The sequence below is a fragment of the Diceros bicornis genome, chromosome 1 (genome assembly GCF_020826845.1).
Source record: "Diceros bicornis minor isolate mBicDic1 chromosome 1, mDicBic1.mat.cur, whole genome shotgun sequence".
NCBI classification, from domain to species: domain Eukaryota; kingdom Metazoa; phylum Chordata; class Mammalia; order Perissodactyla; family Rhinocerotidae; genus Diceros; species Diceros bicornis.
This window is the reverse complement of record NC_080740.1, coordinates 13889006-13910892: the sequence shown is the minus strand read 5'-3', so window position 1 is coordinate 13910892 and position 21887 is coordinate 13889006. Positions and strand designations below refer to the sequence as shown.

The 21887-nt window shown below is 37.8% G+C and overlaps 1 protein-coding gene and 1 non-coding gene across 2 annotated transcripts; both read right to left on the bottom strand.

Moving 5' to 3' along the window:
* Nucleotides 1-997: 997 nt before the first annotated feature.
* On the bottom strand, nt 998-3404 carry LOC131394927 (cytochrome c oxidase subunit 7C, mitochondrial). Its single transcript, XM_058526668.1, has 3 exons — nt 3236-3404; nt 2155-2298; nt 998-1312 (listed from the first exon to the last, which is right to left on the bottom strand). The coding sequence occupies exons 1-2, from the start codon at nt 3308-3310 to the stop codon at nt 2182-2184; spliced, it is 192 nt and encodes a 63-aa protein (XP_058382651.1). The 5' UTR covers nt 3311-3404; the 3' UTR covers nt 998-1312; nt 2155-2181.
* On the bottom strand, nt 1420-1482 carry LOC131410580 (small nucleolar RNA Z39). The gene has a single exon (XR_009221328.1). It is a non-coding gene; the product is annotated as a small nucleolar RNA Z39 (small nucleolar RNA).
* Nucleotides 3405-21887: the final 18483 nt, after the last annotated feature.

The following is a 21887-nucleotide window of genomic DNA, read 5'->3' as shown; positions in this document are numbered from 1 at the left end:
AAGAAATAAAAAAAAAGAAAAACTCCTCCAACATAGGACAACATCTGATTCATCAATGGATAATCAAAAAACAATGACACAGGTACCAGGAATGGCTGGACAAACATATATATATTAACTTGCATCCGTATTTACCTAGTCGCCAGGTGGTTACCCAAGAGTCTAAAGATAGGCCCTATCACACAAATCGAGAGAAAAATAAAAAATTTAAGGTTCCAGCAAATCAGTAATTTAACACTAGTGGCATACAGGAAATGTAATGTTAGGGTGAGAACTGACCTAGGCAGCTGTTCTGTTCCAGGGAGGAATGTAGAACCACCCAGAGCAACTTTTCGAGAATTCAGAAATACAGATTATGTTAATATTCTGGTTTTAAAATATCGGTTTAAAAACAGTACAGCAGCACCTCTCACCAAAAAGTCTGGGGCCAAACAGACCATGAGTTTACAACCTCTGCTTTCCAGTATTCTTCTAACACCAACTGTATTCCAAAAATGACCAAACTGGGATTAAAATATTCAGTAGCTAATTACTTTTTCCCTGCCCTAATACAAAAACCCTAGAAACTACGTCATTGCACTTGAAGTGGCAAGCAGCATTTTACTACTAATGTAAATTTGATTCATTGATACAATTACTAATGAGAGCCAATCTTTTAACCCATTTCTACTAGTCAAAGCTCCAGAATAAATTGGGAATATTTCCTACATTCCCTCTTACATGCTATTACATTCCATTTCAAATATTCTTTTATTCAGTCTAAACAAGACTAATATTGGTCAGTAGTAAATTTATCGAGGCAAAAACTTCAGTTTTAGGTTACAGGTCTGGAGTAAAAAAATGAAGCTCTTGAACTTCAATCTGTATATACTAACGGTTTCCTCATGATTAATTATCAGTCATGGAGAAAAATGATTTTACTGCTTCAAAGTAAGGGGGGAGACTAAAAGTATACTTTTTTTCTCCCTTAAAAAAAATTATTACAGGACAACCAAAATCAAGTTTGCATTTCTCTTTTATAACATAAATTACCAACTAGGTCTTGATCTAGGAATCAAAAACCAAATAAAACCTCAGAATTTAAGACCAAGCAATAAGCTAAACTGCACACATAATTTGATCAAGAACCTAATACCAGAATATTGCCCTAACAAAACAGGAAGCACGTGCTCAGTTATCCCATTCCATAGTTCAGAGAGGCACTGAGGATTCATGCCTTAAGTTTATTTACAAACATATTTAGTACATTGAGTTTAAGAGTTTGATTCATTTTTCATAGAGACTGCACTTCTTAAAATGCTTCTCTTCACATCTGTGAATAAAAACACAAAAAATTAATGGTATTAAAAAAATCCCATTCATTTAACAGAAATCATGTATTTTCATTAATGTACTGTCTGTCCATCAGTTTATGAGCGGTACATCAGAAAGCGTTTACAGTATCATGACTTTATTCATACTGATTTGCTTCATCATCTGCACCAAAATCTTTCCATATTAATGGCTTGGAAAAATCATTCCCCTTCTAAACCATAACAAATCAAGTCTTCTTTTCCAAAGTTACTTTGGAATTTATTCCAATCATCCCACAAAGCCTTCTACAGTGTTGCTTTGAGAAAAATTCTGATTACAATTAAGCTAACTAAGTCTTTTCTACTCATGCAGGGAATTGGCTAACCTCCCAGCGTACAAGACTCCTTTGAGCGTATACTAACATATATCACCCTCAAAACAGACTAACATTAATCAGTCTACTAGAACTTTACCTGGTTAAGACTGCGAGCTCTGGAACAAGACTGGGTAGAAATCCTGGTCCACCGTCACTAGCTAGGGGATATCAGGCAATTTAACATCTTTGTGTCTCAGATCAGGTTAATATCATCCACCTCACAGGCTTGTTAGGAAACCACATCAGATTCTTAATGTAAAGAGTGCCTGACAAACAGTAGTACTCAATAAACACTGGCTTTCAGGCAAAGAAACATTTGTTTACAGGTTTATCAACCTATCTCCACTAATGTCACATCTACACTTAACTTCAGGAACGAATATACACAAAAACGTATATTTTTGTGGTTTTTTTTTTGGGGGGGGAGGGGGTGAGAAAGAAAAGGGAAAGCATTGCTTTGAGAAGATGAGAAATCCAATAATTACCTGTTCCATGGATTAAGTGAAACATCCTTATTTCTTAAGCAGTTGGTGTCTTACTATAAAGAAAGGTGCAGCAAAGCCAGATCCCAAGAATAGAATCATGGAAGCTAGTAACCGCCACTTGTTTTCTACTGAAAATGGCAAATTCTGTTGGGATAAAAACAGAACTTCAAGTCACCTGATTTTATAGATCAAAAATAAGTACACAAGGGACGCTAGATGATTTTTCATATAATCAAGTTATATACGCCATACATCACAGCACCTTTTTAAACACAATTACCTTTCAAATCCTACGACCTTCATCACACAGAACCTTAGAAGGTAAAACACATCTGGCTTTACTGAGCACCAGGCAGTGGTCTTAAGGGCTCAGGTGTAAAACAGTGAGAATTTTCTCTTCTATTTTATAAATCAAAAAAATTTACTCTCCAAAGGAGTTTATTTTAGAAACAGAATACACTGTTCTGGTTTACTATTCGTTAGACACTAGCCGCCTAATAAAGGCGCGCGGCAATGTTAACTGCACTACGGAGCAGGACTTTTTCCTAACCAAGCAGCCCGATCCTCCACACCCTTTCTCAGCCCTTTACCACCAGGCCTCACAGAACCCTCGGAGGTGGTTACTGCTAACTACCGATCTGAGCTTTTCACACTCCAGGCTAAACCCAACCTCAACCAAGGAGGGCTAATACTTCTCATTTAGTCAACCAGTTAGTTAAGACTCGAGCCACAAGCACAGGCCCTCATAGCCTCACTAGCTTCCAGCGACCTTCACTCCGAGTCGGGTGACCTCTAGCAGCTTCAAGCCACAAGAGCAGCAGCCATGCTCTCCAGGGCCTTCGAGATCTTGGGGGAGGGGGGGGCGGGGGAGGACGCCGGGCGAGGGAGGGCCTCCGCCTCTACCTACTCAACCTCCCGCGGCCTGAGCTCTCTCCCTGCTCCCTGGGGCAAGGGGAGTGCTACTCGGCGTCCCAGTCAGTCTCCCGGCTTACCACCTCCCTCTCCTCGACCTCGGAGTTCAGCGAGTCGCACCAAGTCGCCCTCCCCCACTCCCCCCGAAGCCGGGCCCTGACACACTGACCTTCCCTGGGCCCTCCTCATAGTGGCTCCTACGGACCACGGAGGTTGTGAACCTCCGGACGCTCTGTCCCAGCATAGCGCTGTCGGAAGCTCTGCAACAGGAGCAGAGACCCAAGACGGAAGAAATGGCAGCACCACCGCAAACGCTCCTGTGTTCACGACCTTGTTCCCGGGTGTGCGAGGACTGAAAAGGAAGATGGGAAATGGGGCGGAGCTCTCAGACAACGCCACCAAGTGGCGGGCTCCGAGGATTGTGGGAATTGTAGTTAAGAACGTCGCGGCACCCTGTCGGCCTTGAAGGATTGTGGGAAATGTAGTCTCGCGCCAGGCTCCTGGAGGATCAGGACCGCCGTTGTTTCTAACACTGATTCATTCAGGCCTGAGTTCTTGTCAGGATGCTTGGGGCCCGTTTGTAGGACGAGTTTACTGCATTCGGTGAGGCAGTCTCAACACGTGTGCTCTAGTCTATGGAACAGGAAAATAAACCTCTCCCTTCTTGCAGTACTCTGCCAGCGCAGGATGTCGGAGAGAAAACTGAATTGAAGTGCTAAGGGAAGGATTCCTGAAGACAAGAGGGAACTGAATAGAACAGAAGTACGGATAGAGGGCAGAGAAAACTCAAGGCCCGTATGAGTACGGCATGTTCGGAATGTTCAAGAGAAAAGCAGCCTCTGATGTCCCGAGCTAGCCTGGATTAGGAATTGGTGTTCTCCTGCTGAACATAAACAATTTCACAGAACATCGACATCAGACAAGGTTATTCTGTCAGTGATGGATCAAGAAAAGAATAAGATCACTCTATTATCATATCTGAACATAGGGAAAACATGAACATTGCCCAAGTCACAAAAATGACCGAACATCGCCGTATCCGGTCTAATATGATGACTTCTGCTTCTTTACCAATTACAACCTTAACCTTGGACTAGTCTTTCTTCCTCCTAAGTAAGATAGCCAAAGTCAGGAACACAAGCTCAAATCCTATAATAAGCCCTAACACCTGCTTACTCAGATACCCATAGTTCCTAATGGTATTGGGTCTCCCTTACTGCAATGAGTAATAAACACAGCTTGTTCAATTATAGATGTGTTCTTGTGGTCTTTGACTAGTGGGTATTGGGAAGAAACCAGTGATAAATGAAGCTGGGAGAGTGTCTTAGGTTAGATTGTGAAGGGCCCTGCTAACTTAAGTTTTATATTATTCATCTTCCGGGAGTGTATATTGCTTCAAATGGCTCATTTACACAGCAGTAGTAAACACAGTCAACTAAGACCTAAGTCTTGCTTTGAAAACTGAATATAAAATGTATACTTTAATCTTTCCTTAGCTTTTGAAAGAGGCCGTGTTTCCCCCGACCAAAAAAAAACTTTAAAAATATTAGTGTTTTATTTCTTCAAGTAACTTCTGATTGTAGAGAAGCATGTAACACATTATAACTGGTGTTTGCCTCCTAATAGATAGAGGATATATGATAAGCAATTTTTTAAAAAGTCCCATTCAGTTACTTTATGTATTAAAGGATCTTGATTTAACTATAATTGGGAAACATTTTCACATTTAATATTTCTGAATTCTCTTTTTCAGTCTAAAGTGAGTAATATCCTCTGTATATTTGGTTCATTGTTACTTCTAATTCACATTAATTGAGTCTTCTCTGTGTATCTAGCTTTCAACTAACTCCAAGAGAGATTCTAGCTTATGGCTTTAGAATTGTCTGCTTCCTCACGGGCCCTATGGCAGATTAAAGATAACTGCAAATTCTTTTTGTCAAGAGATGGGGTCTATGCCTTCTCTCCCTGAATCTGGAGGGACTCTCTGTGGCTCTTTTGACCAAGAGAATCTGGCAAAAGTGATGCTGTGCCAGTATCCTGCCCAGGCCTCATGATATTGGCAGCTTCCTTTCCTGTCTTTTGGAACACTTGCCACTGGAACTCTGAGCCGTCGTGTGAGAAGTCTGACTACTCTGCTGGAGAGGCCTCCTGGAGAGTACCCAAGAATCCACTGAAAGGAGCCGGGGGTCAGCCCAGGTGTCAGGCATGTGAGTGAAGTTATCTTAGAACCTCCAGCCCAGTCCAGCTGCCAGCTAAATATCACTAAGTGACTCAGGTCAGTGCTGTGTAGAGAAGAATTGCCTAGTTGTGCTCTGACCAAAATGCTGCTCTACAGAGTCGTGAGATATAATAAAATGGTGGTTTCTTCAAGCCATTAAGTTTGGGGTCGTTTGTTATGCAATAATAAATAACTGGAACAGACACCTAAAAGTAACACAGCTGGCTTATTTAGGTAAATCATCTGCCGTGAGGAGAACACAATTTCTTACCATCAGTCTATACATTTGAGAATGTGGCTGTGTCATTTAAAGTATTTTTCTTAGCTTAATACGTATCTTTGTCGCAAATCAAATTCTATGGTAATCCTCCAGCTGTAATGAAGATGGGTTTTGCTGAACATACCAAAACATCGAAAGTCTGGGAAGCAGAGTGGTTCCGTTTGATGGCGTTGTGGCAGCTGGGATATTTTGGGGAGTGCTAAACACTCTCAGAAATGCACTTTGCAGCTTTTTGATGCTCCTGTTGAGTTAGGAGGAAAATTGGAATGAGATTGAAAGTGGCTGAGATCACTTATTCTTTGCATGATGCCTGACCTTCGTATTAATGGCTAGATATCATCCACAGAGCACATTCTTGATAATCATTTAAAAATATTTTTTAAAGAATGTTTTTGTCAAAAAGCCAAACTGAGCACAAAGGAAAATTGTATATTAGTTTCCATATTGTTTTTCTTAATTGCTAATTACTAACCAATTAACAAGTTAGTTAAATAACTAACATACCCTGAATTTAGGGGTTTTATGCTAATCTCGATCTCTTAAATTCACTGTGGAAGGAAGAAGACGTTTAAAGAAATCTGGCAATATTTCATTTTCGAATAGGTATTGTGGTAAAATAAGATGGCCAGAATGTAGTGGAGTGGCATTCTGAGACTTCTGAGGCTGGCTTATGTCTTGCAGTTTCCATTGAGGCAACTTGGAATGTTTTCTTGGGAGAAGTCAGCCACCGAGGAAGAAGTCTAATTACCCTGAGACTGCCAGGACTAGGAGGAAACCCCAGCCTACCATTTGGAAAAGTTACAAGGGGCCTGCGGGGTGGGGAGCGGGGGAGAGAAAAGGAAGGAAGGAAAGAGGAGGGGAGAAATGTTCCCAACCAGACCAGCTCCCAGCTCGTCCTGCCTTCCCAAAGCCTAGGCACCAGATATATGAGTAAAGATGCCTTCAGATGACTCCAGCAACTGTCATGATTTGCCTCTGCCTTTATGAGTGTGTTAAACAGGAACCGCCCAGCTGAACCTATCAGCCTCCAGAACTATAAGAGAAAATAATAAATTGTTGTTTTAAGCTGCTAAGTTTTGGGATAGTTTGTTATACAGGAATAGAAACCTGGAATAGGTATTATGCACAATTTCTTATACAATTAGCCTAACAACCTAATTTCAGTCATAATGCCTGGCAAGAAAAATGTGAATCATCCTAGAGAAACTTTTGGTTCAATATGATACTCTTTTGCTATAAAATGAATTTTAAGAGAAATGAGACATTTCACAAATTGCTACAAAATAGAAAACATCTTTAGGGACATGAGGTGTACTCCAAAGCTATATTTTAGAAATAAAATCCAATTATTTTAAGTAGTGAGTAGAGTGTATATCATAGAGTGAGCAATGTACTTTCTAGACCCACATGAGTCTTTGGAGACTGAAATTACATTATATAGAACAGTATATCTAAAAATTAAAGTACAATATTTATCATTTCTCTCAAGAGCTACCATATTAGATTTTTAAGAACTAGGTTAGAGTTTATTTAAAAATAAATTGTTTAGAGAAGAAGTTATGTTTCTATCGTACATTGAAAAACTCTAGTTAACAAGTTTCTTTTGGTCTTAAGTTTTTTAGAATTCCTTGCTACTGTAGAGTTCAAGTCAGAACTCTGTATTAACTTTTATTTGAAATTTTACATTTGTAAGGGATAAAAAAACCCTGGTTTCAGGAAAGGAGAAAATGTGATTCCACTGAGGCAAGACAGGTTGGAAAATAATCTGCCATCCTTCTGAATGATTTAGTGATGAACAACTGGAAGAAAGGTTTCTGCAAAAAATACTTGATCAAGCTGTATATTTTACTCTTCATCTTGTTTCATTATTTATTTATTTATTTTTTTGGTGAGGAAGATTAGCCCTGAGCTACCATCCGTGCCCATCTTCCTCTACTGTATATGTGGAACACCTGCCACAGCATGGCTTGATAAGCAGTGCATAGGTCCGTGCCTGGGATCCAAACCTGTGAACCCCAGGCTGCTGAAGTGGAGCACATGAACTTAACCATTAGGCCACTGGGCTGGCCCTTATTTCATTACTTTTGAATACCATTTTTTCCTTAAAAGCATTTCATGTTTCTTATTCCAACTTTATTGCTTAATCTCAATGTAGATTTAAGGATGTTTCACTTTTTTTTTAAGATTAACTCATAATATAATTATTTGTCATTGAGAATTGCCAAGTATAGAGAGATACCTTTTTACAAGATGAATACAGAAATCAATATTTGTCAATTAAATGAAAATGATAGATTCTAGTTATATTTATGTCCATCTCCATCTTGACTTAACTTGCAATGATACTTATCATCGCTTTGACCAGGCTTCTTTAAATTTACTATGGCATTTCCTGTTTGTTTCTATAACTGGAATACTAAATGATTAAATAGTTTCATTTATTTATTTTAAGGACATGCATAATTTAAATGAGGAAGGGGATTTTGAAATGAATTTGATGCCTCATTCTGAAAAGAAATCCTTTTTTGTTGGAGTAGAAGTAAGAAAAATATAGGAGATATTTGAGAGTAGAACCAACTTTCTTGCATTACCTATGATGATTGTAAAGAATTGTGCACATAAGGACTATCTGTAAATCTTTACAACCAGGCCCATTATTGCTGGTCAATACATATAAGGTGCTGCTATATTTCTACCATTCAGGTGAGATTGCAGGGATCCAATCAAAGGCACTCTGTTCCTCTAGACAATGCGCTGGCAACCACGTGGTTAATATAGTCTGTCAAGATGTCTCTGTCTATGCAGTAACAGTTTTTGTGTTTTTGGCTTTTCAGTTTGGACGTATAATTAAGAAAAATGGGATTTACTTGAGAATAACATTTATGCACTTTGTGTAAATTATTACTGAATTCACCAAACACTTCTTCTAAACATTTCAACTAATTATAAAATTATTACACAAAGTGGGTTAGGTTTAATTTCCAGTTCTCTTCACATCCCTCAATTAAGCTAGACCCTCCCTGAACAGCATTCTAAAACTATACCATCATCCTTGAATTGTGCTCAGCATCTTCTTACCACTTTGTACTAAGGGACTTTATAAATAACAGACTTATGAAACTCGTTGCTGGGTTTACTGTGAAGATTGTTTTGTTTTTTTTTCTTTAAGGATGTGTTTCAATATATTTCTTGGTGTCATTTTTATGAGGACCCGTAGGAGAAATTTCTCTTTGGTGTTAGAACTAGAGTAAACATGCTTCTCCTGAGTCACTGACTTGCTTTCGCCTTCTGAGTATGGCGAATAGCAAACTTCATTGATTTCCTCCTTATACTGGCTCCTAGAAAGCTTAGAGCCGAATGTGTGACCCACCTTCAGTGGAGACTATAGATGTATTTTGTGTACTTTGCTCCTAGCTCCCTCTTCTAAATTTATTTACCTTTTCTTCACTTTTCTCCCCAATTTAAAATTTATTTTATCTTGTTATATAGTATGTGTCTTTGTTCTGTACTTCAAATGTTTTCTGAAACAATATTAGTGTGTAAATAATAAATTATAAATTCTCCTCACATAGAAAGTTGTCATGGTAGTACTCAATTTTTCTCTTTGCTATATGGAGTCCGGGCTAGGTAAGGTAATTAAAGCTAGCTAATGTAACAAATGATCCCTAAATTTTAATGGCTTAACACAATGAAGATTTACTTCTCACTTATGTCACAATTTTAATGAGATGTTCAGCATGTGATTTTCCACATGGTAATTCGAGGGCCATCGTCTTTTTGGGCCTCCACTCAATCTTCTGGGTTGCCCCTGCCTGCCGCCATGTTAAGAAAGGGAAAAGAGAGGCTCACACAAGGTTTTTCAGGGGCCAGGTCAGCAGGTGGCATGCACTACTTCTGCTCACATTCTATTATCCAAACCAATCACACGCTACCACCTAGATGCAGGGGTTCTAAGGAATTGAGATGTCTGTGGCTGAGAGGAGACTGGAAATGGTTTGGTTGAACATATAGCATCTCCTCCACAGAGACCTTCTAGTTTCTTGCTGGAATCTTATAGAGTGCCTCTGCAAGAATTCAGTATCCAGGGGTTATATATAATCTTGGGACTTTGCTACAGTGGCTGCAAATCCTCAGAATTCTATAATTTCTTCCTCCTGCCCATTTCCCCGGAGTTGCACACTCCAGGCAATATACTACAACCTGGAATCAGGCTGACATGGGTTCAAATCCAAGATCTACCCTAACTATTTAGCTTTAGGCAAGTTGCATGACCTTTCCTCCTCTTTCAAATAGGGACACTAATGTTACCTAAATTGTTAGAAGGATTAATTGAGATATTTGCTGCTTCAGAGTGTTCTATTAGCAAATGTCCCTGTGACAACCCTCTTTGGGGATCCTCCTCCATGTGTCACTTTTTAATTAATTTTGTGTCTTTTCTCAGTAGATTGGCCATTGAAATATGTAGGTCTGAAAGATAAAAAAGGCTAATGCACTGCTAGAATGCAAGCTCTCTGAGGGCAGGGAGTTTTGTTTTTTTTGATCACTTACATATCCATCCAAAGTATCCTCCGTAAAGACACCCAGTGAATGTTTGCTGAAAACAATGAAGGAATAATGAGAAGGTTTAAATTTAAATGCAAATACTATGTTTTGAGTGTGATTATGATGTAATTTTTAAAATACACTTTATTGAGGCATAAGTTATAGGCAAACATGTCTACTTTCAGTATACTATTTAAACTCATTAAAAATGAGTTTAATCAGTCACTAATTAACACCACAATTAAGATATAGAACATTTCAATCACCCATGATTTACTTTTAGCAATATATTTTAAAAGATTTGATTTGTTAATTGCCTCTGAGCACCCAAACCCTTGATGCCTGGATGTTCTCAAAGCCAAAACTGAACTCAGGCCTATAAAAGTAGGCCCTATTGCAGAGGTTCTCAACAGGGCACTATTTACATTATGGGCTAGATAATTCTTTACTGAGGATGAGGTCCTGTGCATTACAGAATGCTTAGCTACATCTCTGGCATCTACCCACTAGATGCCAGTAGCATTCCCCTTCCCAAGTTGTGACAACCAAATATGTCTCCAGACGTTACTGAAAGTCCCCTCCTCAGGCAAAAATGATTCTGGGTTAAAAAGCACTGCCCTATGGCCATCTTTTCAGGGCAATGTGAGTCAACAGAACATATACTTGATCTGAGCCAATGCTTCCGCGCTTGCTGAGGTCCATTGGGTGAACTACTATGCCTCACCCTTCTCAGCAAGGTCAAGCTTAACTGCCTTAGGATCCTGCAGTCCCCTGGCACGCTGCCCACTCCCTTCTCTGCATCACTGTGTGCTGTCCGCTGCCTGCAGTGTTGAACTTCATAAGCTTCTACTGACCCTCCCCTCTGTTCCACACTGAATCCCAGGCAGATGGGAAGTGGTATTAAAGCTTGCTTTTGTTTTATTCCTACCTTGAGAATCTGGGTTCTCTGAGACCCAGTCGCTTAGAAGGTAATGAGCCTATCCTTAGTTCTACCTTTAGAAATAGACAATTAGTTTTTAATTAAATGAACACATGCACTTAGCATGGTATCTGGCGAATAGTAATGCTCAATACATAGCAGCTATTATTATGACTTCCATAACACTGTTTCTCTGTGCTGCTGCCATTTTTCCCTCTTTTCCTTGCTGGGACCACTCCTACTTTCATCATACTTGCCACACTTTCTCTGTATCATCGACTTTTGTACTAAGGCCACACAGTATGTGCTCATGTGTCCCCAAAATACTTACTTCTCAAGCCCCCTAGGCCACCCAGGTACCCCAACCCTCCTGGCCTCTTGGGTCACTGATCACACATTTTTCAAATTTTGATGTAAGATTTTTTTTTAAATCAGCTTCTTAGGAAATCTCCTCGTCATTTCATTGGAAAGGAATGGCTTTCCCGACCAGTGCCGCTAGGGAGATCACCCTCTGAAGGAAACAATGCAGACATTCTGTCTCCGACAGTTTCCTATTTTCTCACTGTCCTGGCCTAGAAGAGCTAGGAAGCTCTGTACTTGTACCTTGTGCACTTTTTTGATGACCAAGGTGAACAGAGCATTTGATTGGAAACATCTACTCCAGTTCATTACAGGGAAATACAATAAATTTTTAAAAAAGAATATAAACTTAAGATGTGAGAGAATGCCTCTCTTACTCACCAAATGAGGAACCCAGAATATTGTTCATTTATTGTGAGGAGGAGGACCCAAATAATGCAGGAGACCTTGAGTGTGGAGGACTATTAAAAAAGCGTAGATTATTGTTATGATATTCTCTATTATTAACAGAAATATAGATTATTATGAACTTGGAAATGTTTATTGAAGTGTTGAACAAGACTTAACTCTGTGCTCTTGTAGCATAGCCATCAGTATAAACTTGGTTTTTGACACTCACTATCCAGGGATGCAAGATCCAATATCTCTATTGCTCAACCTATTACATTACCTGGTATTTTCCAAAGGCTTGTCAGAAACTCAAAGGCTGAGATTTTTTGTTTTCCCTTTCTGTTTGCATTCCTGCTGTAGAAATCCTATCCCAGCGAGGAAATGGTAGGAGAGGGTAGAGCTAAAGGCAATTTATAGTTAATAACAACAGCTGATGAATTAAAAGTTATTTTCCCAGGACACAGGTTTTTACTATCTGAAGTAAAATAACTGGTTTGACTTATATCCGTCTCTGAGAGCAGTCTTGGGTATATATTGAGTAAGTAGACAAACCTGACTTCAGGAGGATAAAAAATCCCAATAGTTTTCCTATCATTCTCAAGAGGAAAGTAAAACCTTTGATTCTGAAATTGGAGACAAAGGCTTAGCTATATATTAAAAAGAGAAGCAAGAATTTTGCTTAAATTCAAATCCAAGATTTTTCTAGAAGGCAAGATTACCTAGGGAAGGTGGGGGAGTTGATACCTGGAAGCAGCAAGAGATTAGGGAGGGAGTGGTTAGAACAACATGCAGGATGAAAAAAGATAATACTTGCAGAATTGCATAATTTTGTTTAGGACAAGATTTTTTGCTTTCTCTCTTTTTCTCTCTCATATGCACTGTGGGAATTTTGTGGGAAATGTACAGATCCAAAGGTAAAATCACTTTACAACTTTAGATAACTTGGAATTCCAGAAAAAATAAAAATGACAGGAACACATGTTAAAGATTAAGGATGCTAAATTTAAACATATCGGGAAAATAATATGATAGATTCCAAAGTCCAAATCATAAAGACCTAAGAAGTCAGACAAGGTGATTTGATAACGGTAAGAGGAGAAAAATTTGTCATTTCTTTCCCTCTCGGGTGCCAAATTGGCCATCTTCTTCTTTTTTTTTTTTTAAGTTTATTTTATTTTATTTTTACTTTTTGTGAGGAAGATCAGCCCTGAGCTATCATCCATGCCAATCCTCCTCTTTTTGCTGAGGAAGACCGGCTCTGAGCTAACATCTATTGCCAATCCTCCTCTTTTTTCCCCCAAAGCCCCAGCAGATAGTTGTATGTCATAGTTGCACATCTTTCTAGTTGCTGTATGTGGGACACTGCCTCAGCATGGCCGGACAAGCGATGCGTTGGTGCACGCCCGTGATCCAAACCTGGGCCGCCAGTAGCGGAGCGTGCGCACTTAACGGCAAAGCCATGGGGCCGGCCCCCGTCCATCTTCTTTTTGAAAGCAATGCCCTCCGCCTTGTATACTTAACCTGACTTCTCTCAAAGCTGCCATCATTGAAAAGTTTTAACAATAAGCTATCCCACAAAGTCATAATGGCACCACAGACTCAGTCTATGTAAAAGTGAATGTGTTAGATTGGTGCAACTCCATCCTGCACCACAAATCTACTCTTCCTCCCAATTTTCATTTTCATTGGTGTCATTCCCATTTCTTGTTCATCATTCAGAATCTGAGAATTGTCTTTGACTCCTTTGTCTCTCTTTTCAAGGGACTCACCACTTAATGGGGTGGGGTGGAAAGGAAAATCCAGATTGATAGAGGAAAAAACAGCATAGAATGTTTGAAATAACTAGAAACAAGAGAAGTCTAGACACATGCTGAATACGCTTTTCTCATCCAAGCACACAGAGTTGCCCACTGTTGCAGTGGTGACTATTTTAAGAGGGTATTTCAGGGAAGACAATGGCTGGTTATTTCTCTTTTAGCTCAAGTGGAAGGATGAAAGGAAAGTATTTCCCCTGTGTTGCTCTAGAAAGTTGGGAACTTTACACTTAATTTTCTAGTTTCTGATTTCAAGGTTACACTTTGTTGTGTAGAAAAGAATACCTACATTAGACACAACTCAGACAGAAAAATGTTGACGTTAGTCTTTCATTTTCTGAGCTCTACTCCCATTCCTACCACTCTGTGACTCTTCTCTTCTGCACATTCCTCTCCAGGATTCCAAGAATCACACTTTCTCTTTAAAAAAAGAAAAAAGGCTTTTATGAGATATAAAATTAATGCACTTTTAATATATAAACAGTTGACATTATATTGGAGTGCTAATGTTCTCTGAAGACTTGCCAAGTTGACAAGAATTAAAGCCTAAGTAAAAGGAATAATGCTTCTACAGATCATTTCAGACAACATGAAGAAGAGAGACTTTTCTGGACAAAATTTAAAATATTCAGGTGGTTTCTGTACCATGCAAGTGTTAAGAAGTTATGAAAGTTTTTAGATAATCAGTTTATTTCCTTGGCCCGGATGCAACTGTATAATTTACATGTCATATTTTAGATTATATTTTTATTGTAGGTATTTGAAATTAGCATCTTCAATAATAATTTTTTAACAACTTAACAGTTTCAATTCTTCCATAATCGTTAGAAAGGTATGTTGGACTTGAAAAATACAAGAAAACAGGATATGTTTTAATTATGTTTTAACAAAATTTCATTGTTTATGGCAATATTAAATCATTTTTATTCCTTTCAAACATATTACCATATAAATATAATTTTAAAGAGAAATCTAAGGCATCTATGATAAAAATTTTGCAATTCTAGTTTTTTTTTTGTACCAGTAATTCTACTTGTGAATGCAGTACATAATGTTAGATTTAATAGTCTAACAGTATTTGATTTTATTAATGAGCCCATTAAGATCATAAATAATGTAAGGAAAATTTGAATATGTCAGAGAAAACAAATACAGAAAATTTGTAATCAATTTTCCAAGAAAATGCTATCTCATATCATTAAGAATATGTAGTATATTACGTTTTGGTTATAGTATACAAGATGATTTTAAGGAAATAATGGAATAATTTTCAAAGGTCAAAAATTAACCAAAGTGAAATATGGGATTTAGGTCAAATCTTTTCCTTGTGAAATATACAGATAACTGAACCAAAGAAATAGCTTTTGACACAAGCCTTAATGATCCAATTTACTTCACTTTGGTGCCTGTAGAAATAAACATATTATTAATTTTTAAAATAAAATTAAAAAAAAATAATCAACAAAAATTAAATCTGAAAATTTATTTTGAAAGGGGAAGTGATCAAACAATAAAAAACACTTAATTTTCCTTGAATAGGACACAATATTTTCAGTATTTTTTAACAACTAGCTAATTTTAGAATGGAAATACATAGATGGTTTCCAGTGTTATCTAGAATTTCTTAACAGTACACGGATTTTCTGTGAATAACAATTGGCCTAGAAGAGGCCAAAGATACAGTTTCTACGTTCATCAATTCTCCGTTGATAAGAAAAAAAGATGATGTTGCTTAAACTTGTTTGTTCCTTCTCAGATTTTATTGGTAAAATCTGCAATGTGTTTTGCATACTTGAAAATAAGATTGGCTGACAAGTGCTGTAGTACTGAAACAAAAACATTAGAGCATGAAATTTTGTTATCTTATTCAGCCTAATTTTTTTTTTTTTCTGAGAAAGACTTGCTCTGAGCTAACATCTATGCCAATTTTCCTCTACTTTGTAAGTGGGTCGCTGCCACAGCACAGCCGCCAATGAGTGGTGTAGATACATGGCGGGGAGCCAAACTCAGGCCGCCAAAGTGGAGCTCATCGAACTTAACTACTAGGCCACGGGGCTGGCCCCTCAGCCTAATATTTTGTTTATTTAAAACAAACATTTAGTTCCTTAAGTATGTTGTAACTTTTTTTTTAAGGGAAGAAATGGAAGTAATTAAACTATGAAGGGACTATAGAAAAATCTCCTGAATTGTATAACTTTAAAAAAATCAATCCCATTATATTATTATACATGTACTGGTTTTAGGCAGCACAGTGAGGACAGGGAGGTAATTGCAGTGCTTCTTTTGAATTTATCTTTTTGCAGCCAGAAGGTAGAAGAGACTGTTCTGAAAGATGTTCAACATTTAATTACCTTAATTCTTATTTTTCCTCATGAATGTCAATACTTTTAACCAATTGAATTGAAATGTTTATTTTATATTGTGTAGTATACAAAATATGTCAGAATTAATAAAAAACGTAAATGAAGGGAGGAAAATGGCTATTTCCTTAGCGTTCTTCCTCTTTTACTAGCACATTAAAAAGTGCCCAGTCGGCTATGTCTGTGAATATTCTTGCCTATGTATGCATAAATGGTACCAGAAATCATAAAGAATGATGGATGTTTTTATTGAATTTGGATTATAACTGTGTGTAACTTTGAACTATAAAGTAATTTATAGAGATAAAGCAGAAAATTAACCATAGTAAGAAAGCAGAATTTTCATAGTAGGAACATATTCTACCTGCTAGAATTGAAGATTTCAGTTTTTCTTGCTGGTCATTAAATTCTGGATAAAAGGATAAAAGAGGTATAGATGCAGAGATACAAGCTACGACCAAAAAGAACTTTCAAACTTGTGAGACCACTGGTCTACCCAGCCTAGTTGTCTGTCTCTGATAATGACACCTAGTCACTTTATAGGAGCACGTGGATATGATTCTTAAAGATTGGGGTCTGCAAGGATTTCATAAGTGAAACTTTATTCTGGAGTACATCTAACTTCCACGAGCATAATGAAATGGTTGTTTACACCATTAAATTTGGGGAGGTTTTTGAATGCATCAATACATAACTGGAACAGAATTTGGTACGTGGAAATGAGAAGCTGCTATTGTTTTTGGGATCAGGCAGTGGGCTGTCTTCCTGTGTGTGTCTCTGTTGTCACGTGGCATTCTCCTTGTGTGTCTGTGCCCAAATTTCCTTCTTGTTAAAAGGAAACCAGTTGTATTAGGCCCCATCTTAACTTGATTACATCTACAAAGACCTTATTTCCAAATAAGTTCACATTCACAGGTACCAGGTGTTACAACTTCAACATATCTTTTTGGGAAGCGCAATTTAACCCATAACACTGGAGAAGTGGAGGGGTGCACCGGAGAAGTGGAGGGGATCTGGCCAGGCCACCAACAACGTTGACTGCAGGATCTTTCTAAGTTCCCACGTTTCTCACTCATTTGGTCTTTAGATAAACTCAATTATTGACACACTGAACAATTTTCAGGTCCCAATTTTCATGTCTTTGCATATTCTTCTTGATTAAACTATGTCCCTGCTCCCTCTGCCTGGTGAAGTTCTCCTCACCTTTAAGATGTACTGTCATATCCTGAGAGTAGCCTTCCCTGGTCCACCCAGTCTGTCTATACCAAACCGCTTGCTCCATTCCGGATGAGCTTGTTTATTAATTCATTCAAAAAATGATCATGCCTATTATGTGGCACAATGCTAGATATTAAATATGGTCCTAGGTTATTAGGAATACAGATCTTAATCCTAAGGTAGGTTACAGTCTGGTAGAGGACACAAAATATAAATAATTATAACAAAGTTCAATAGATGATAAAGTAGTCATAGCACATTATGGTCACTGAGAGGAAGACCGCCACGCCCAGGCAATAGCAGACATGTAACGGACGACACTAGTCAGGAAGATTTTGACACAATGGAGATTAACATTTTAAATGCAAAAAATAGTTCTAAATCAGTCCTTAAATAAAGCACCTATTTTTGACTCTTAAATGTTCTCTACTAGTTACTTAGCTGTTTTGTTAATCCATTCATTGAATCATTCATTCATTAAATTTAACAGTCGCTTCCGGAATGAGGCACTGAGTTAAGTTCTGTCAGACATATGTCTGAGCTGTTTTAAAACAAATATTAAGTATAAGTAATGGAATAAAACATACCTCCCATCTTTAAAGTCAATGCAGCAATTTCTTATTTTGAACTGTTTATCAAGCTGTATTTATCTGTAATTGATTAGTTTCCTGGAAAAAAATTTTGTCAATCTGTAATTTGTATCTCTCAAAGCAGTCCTTAAATATCCTAAAGGTAATTTTCCAAAACAGACATTTTAGAATGCTTGCAATTAGAGTTACGAGTGATGATTGTCTGCAGTGGTAATTTTCTTGTCTTAATGGCAATAAGCTGCTTATTATCTTTAAAAAAGTGTGTCAACCATTATTTCTCTTTAGAATGCTACCTTTTCTCCAGAAGTTGATAAAATACACTGCTTCCTACTGACAGTGCAGGAAAGTGTGAGGCAAGATGCCACCCTTCAAGACTAACATAATAAAAATCCACAGTGAGTTCTGATGGATTGGTTTTAATATCATTACCCTTAAAATAGCCATTTTGGGGGGCAAAAATGCCTTACTTTTACATTTGTCAGTCAATGATTTATATTCATTTATATTATTAATACAAATGGATACATAGTATTTCATTAGTTCATCCAATTTCTTGTATCCATAACATTACATCATAAAGGAGTAACTTCGGTTGACTTCTCCTTACTCTAGCCATATCTTATGTTCAGAGAATACAACAATAAGGATGAAACAGAAATATCAGGTTAATTGGTTGATAGAAGCAGTGTTAGCTTTTTCTTTCTGAATCAATCTAGAACAAGGTTTGGCAAATGTTTTTTGTCAAATGTCCTTTATAGCCACATTAAATAAGAGAAACTGATGTACATTAGTTTTTCTCTCTCTTTAAGAGCCCTGAAATGCATATAGGTGAGACAACAGAAATAAAAGGGCTTTCAGCCAGGACTTTCTGAAAGAAGAATTCTGCTAAAAATGGTCTTAGCTGTCTGACAGGCCTACTACTGAACCTCTTTGCGACAGTATCAACACTGGCTTCTCCTGGATCATTTTGGGTGTGTAAGAAGTCAATGGTAACTGCCACAGGGCCTGGATATTAGTGGTCACTGGTTAAAAGAAAGAAAAAAGGCTGTAAGCCTGTGTGTGCCAGTTTTTGCTTCAATGGTACATCTTCATAACAAGCCTCACCTACCTAATCCAGGGAGTTTTAACTCTAAATCTCATTCCTTTCTTATTTCTCTTTGTCCTTTTATTTCTTTTTCTTTTTATTTTTCTTTAAACAATTTTTTTTTGGTGTTATTAACAAGAATTCATATGTGATGCGGCTTAACTGTATTTCAGAAGGTCATCAGATTGTGAGACTGCTTCCTTGAAACATTTTTGTGCTATTGCTTTAAAAAATAACAATAATTAAAAAATGGTTGGTGTTAATAAAAGTGTCTATGTGAAATTGAAAAAAAAATGGTTCTATTGTTCAAAGAAAGCTGACCTTTCCAGAACATTGATTGCTCAAAATTACCCTCCAAGTAAGTGGTGGGGTCTACGTGGGTTTTGAACTCAGTTTAACTCCAGAGCCTGGCCTTTTAAATAAAAGTTGCAATTTTTTTTATTGATGTCTTAATAGTTTACAACATTGTGAAATTTTGGTTGCACATTTTTGTTTGTCAGTCACCACATACATGTCTCCCTTCACCCCTTGTGCCCACCCTCAACCCCCTTTGCCCCTGGTAACCACAATACAGTTCTTTCTGACCATGTGCTGGTTTATATTCCACATATGCGTGAAATCATGCAGTGTTCGTCTTTCTCTTTCTGGCTTATTTCACTTAACATAATACCCTCGAGGTCCATCCATGTTGTTGCAAATGGGACAATTTTGTCTTTTTTATGGCTGAGTAGTATTCCATTGTATATATATACAACATCTTCTTGATCCAATCATCAGTCGAGGGACACTTGGGTTGCTTCCACTTCTTGGCTATAGTGAATAATGCTGCAACGAACATAGGGGTGCATAAGCCTCTTTGGATTGTTGATTTCAGGTTCATTGGATAGATTCTCAGAGTGGGATAGCTGGATCATAGGGTATTTCTATTTTTAATTCTTTGAGAAATCTCCATACCGTTTTCCATAGAGGCTGCATCAATTTGCATTCCCACCAGCTGTGTAGGAGGGTTCCTGTTTCTCCACATCCTCTCCAACATTTGTTGTTTTTTGTCTTGGTGATTATAGCCATTCTAACGGGTGTGAGGTGATATCTTAGTCTTGTTTTGATTTGCATCTCCCTGATGATTAGTGATGTTGACACCTTTTCATATAGCTATTGACCATCTGTATATCTTCTTTGGAGAAGTATCTGTTTATTTCCTCTGCCCATTTTTTGGTGGGGTTGTTTGTTTTTCTGTTGTTCAGTTGTGCGAGTTCTTTATATATTATGGAGATTAACCTCTTGTCAGATATATGTTTTGCAAATATTTTCTCCCAGCTGGTGGGTTGTCTATTCATTTTGATCCTGGTTTCGTTTGTCTTGTAGAAGCTCTTTAATCTGATGAAGTCCCACTTGTTTATTTTTTCTTTAGTTTCCCTAGTCTGACTAGGCATGGCATCCGAAAAGATTCCTTTATGACCAATGTCAAATAGCGTGTTGCCTATATTTTCTTCTATGAGTTTTATAGTTTCAGGTCTCACCTTCAGGTCTTTGATCCATTTTGAGTTAATTTTTGTGAATGGTGATAACAGAAAGAAAGCTCAAAATGATAATATCATTTACAATTCCATCAAAAAGAATAAAATATCTAGGAATAAATCTCACCAAGGAAGTGAAAGACCTATACAATGAAAACTACAAGACATTATTGAAAGAAATCGATAACGACATAAAGAAAAGGAAAGATATGCCAGGCACATGGATTGGAAGAATAAACATAGTTAAAATGTCTATATTACCTAAAGCAATCTACAGATTCAACGCAATCCCAATCAGAATCCCAATGATATTCTTCACAGAAATAGAAAAAAGAATATTAAAATTTATTTGGGGCAACAAAAGACCCCAAATAGCTAAAGCAATCCTAAGAAAAAAGAACAAAACTGGAGACATCACAATCCCTGACTTAAAACATACTACAAAGCAATAGTAATCAAAACAGCATGGTACTGGTACAAAAACAGACACACAGATCAATGGAACAGAATTGAAAGCCCAGAAATGAAACCACACATATACGGACAGCTAATTTTTGACAAAGGAGCTAAGAACGTACAATGGAGAAAAGAAAGTCCCTTCAATAAATGGTGTTGGGAAAACTGGACAGCCACATGCAAAAGAAAGTTGCAATTTTACAGAGAGAGAAGCTTTAGTTCTGTTTTCACTATTTCATTGTTATAATTTCACAATTTCATTCCTTCATCCACCCTTTTGTGCAAGCCCTAGGGCTCCACTGCTCTTACTAGCACATTCTGGTACAATTTCATGTGAGAAAACTTGTGGGTATTAGGGGTACCACTCTTTCATTCAGAAATCTGAGAAAAGTTGGTCACCGTTAGGCCGACACTAATCATATCTGACTTGAATTTATGCATATAGTTAGCAGGGTTCAGAACAGTTGGGTAATATTAGCACTCAGATGACAGAGGAAGGAGCAGTGGCAGCAGTCCACAATCTGCTGAGTTCTCCAATGACCATTCTCAATGCCTTTCATTTGGAACTCTTAGTGAAGATCCATTTCAAACAGCTGGGTACCTTATATTTATCAACCCTGAGGCGAAGGGAGTGTGTGGGGTGGTGGCAGGAAACCATTACCGCAGTTACTAAATTGCCCCCTTCTGACCACAGTCTTATCTATAGGGCCAAAGTTTTAGATGAAGAAACGCTCTGTGAACCACAGATTTTATCTAAAAATTTTCCCCCTCAAAAAACAGAAACCTACCTTTTTGGCCTTCCTAGTTCTGTCCTATTGTGGCATGATGGATCCACCAGCATACAAATATTTTCTGGTACTTTGTATCCTGAGAAATTCCTCCCTTGATTCGTATTTTAATGTTACTACTGCCCTATTTCTCTGCTTCAGTCCGTAAACTCCTCAAAATCATTGTCTTCATACAGAATCTCTACTTGCTTATCTCTCATTTGCTCCATCTCCCTCCAGTCTGGCATCCGTCTCTGGATCTATCCAAGACTCCACTGAATCTTGTCAACATCACCAGTGTTCTAC

Coding starts and splice junctions, on each gene's coding strand:
- LOC131394927 (XM_058526668.1), bottom strand. CDS start 3,310: ATGCTGGGACAGAGCGTCCGGAGGTTCACAACCTCCGTGGTCCGTAGG. Junction 2,299..3,235: donor ATGAGGAGGGCCCAGGGAAG/GTCAGTGTGTCA, acceptor TTATCCCAACAG/AATTTGCCATTTTCAGTAGA.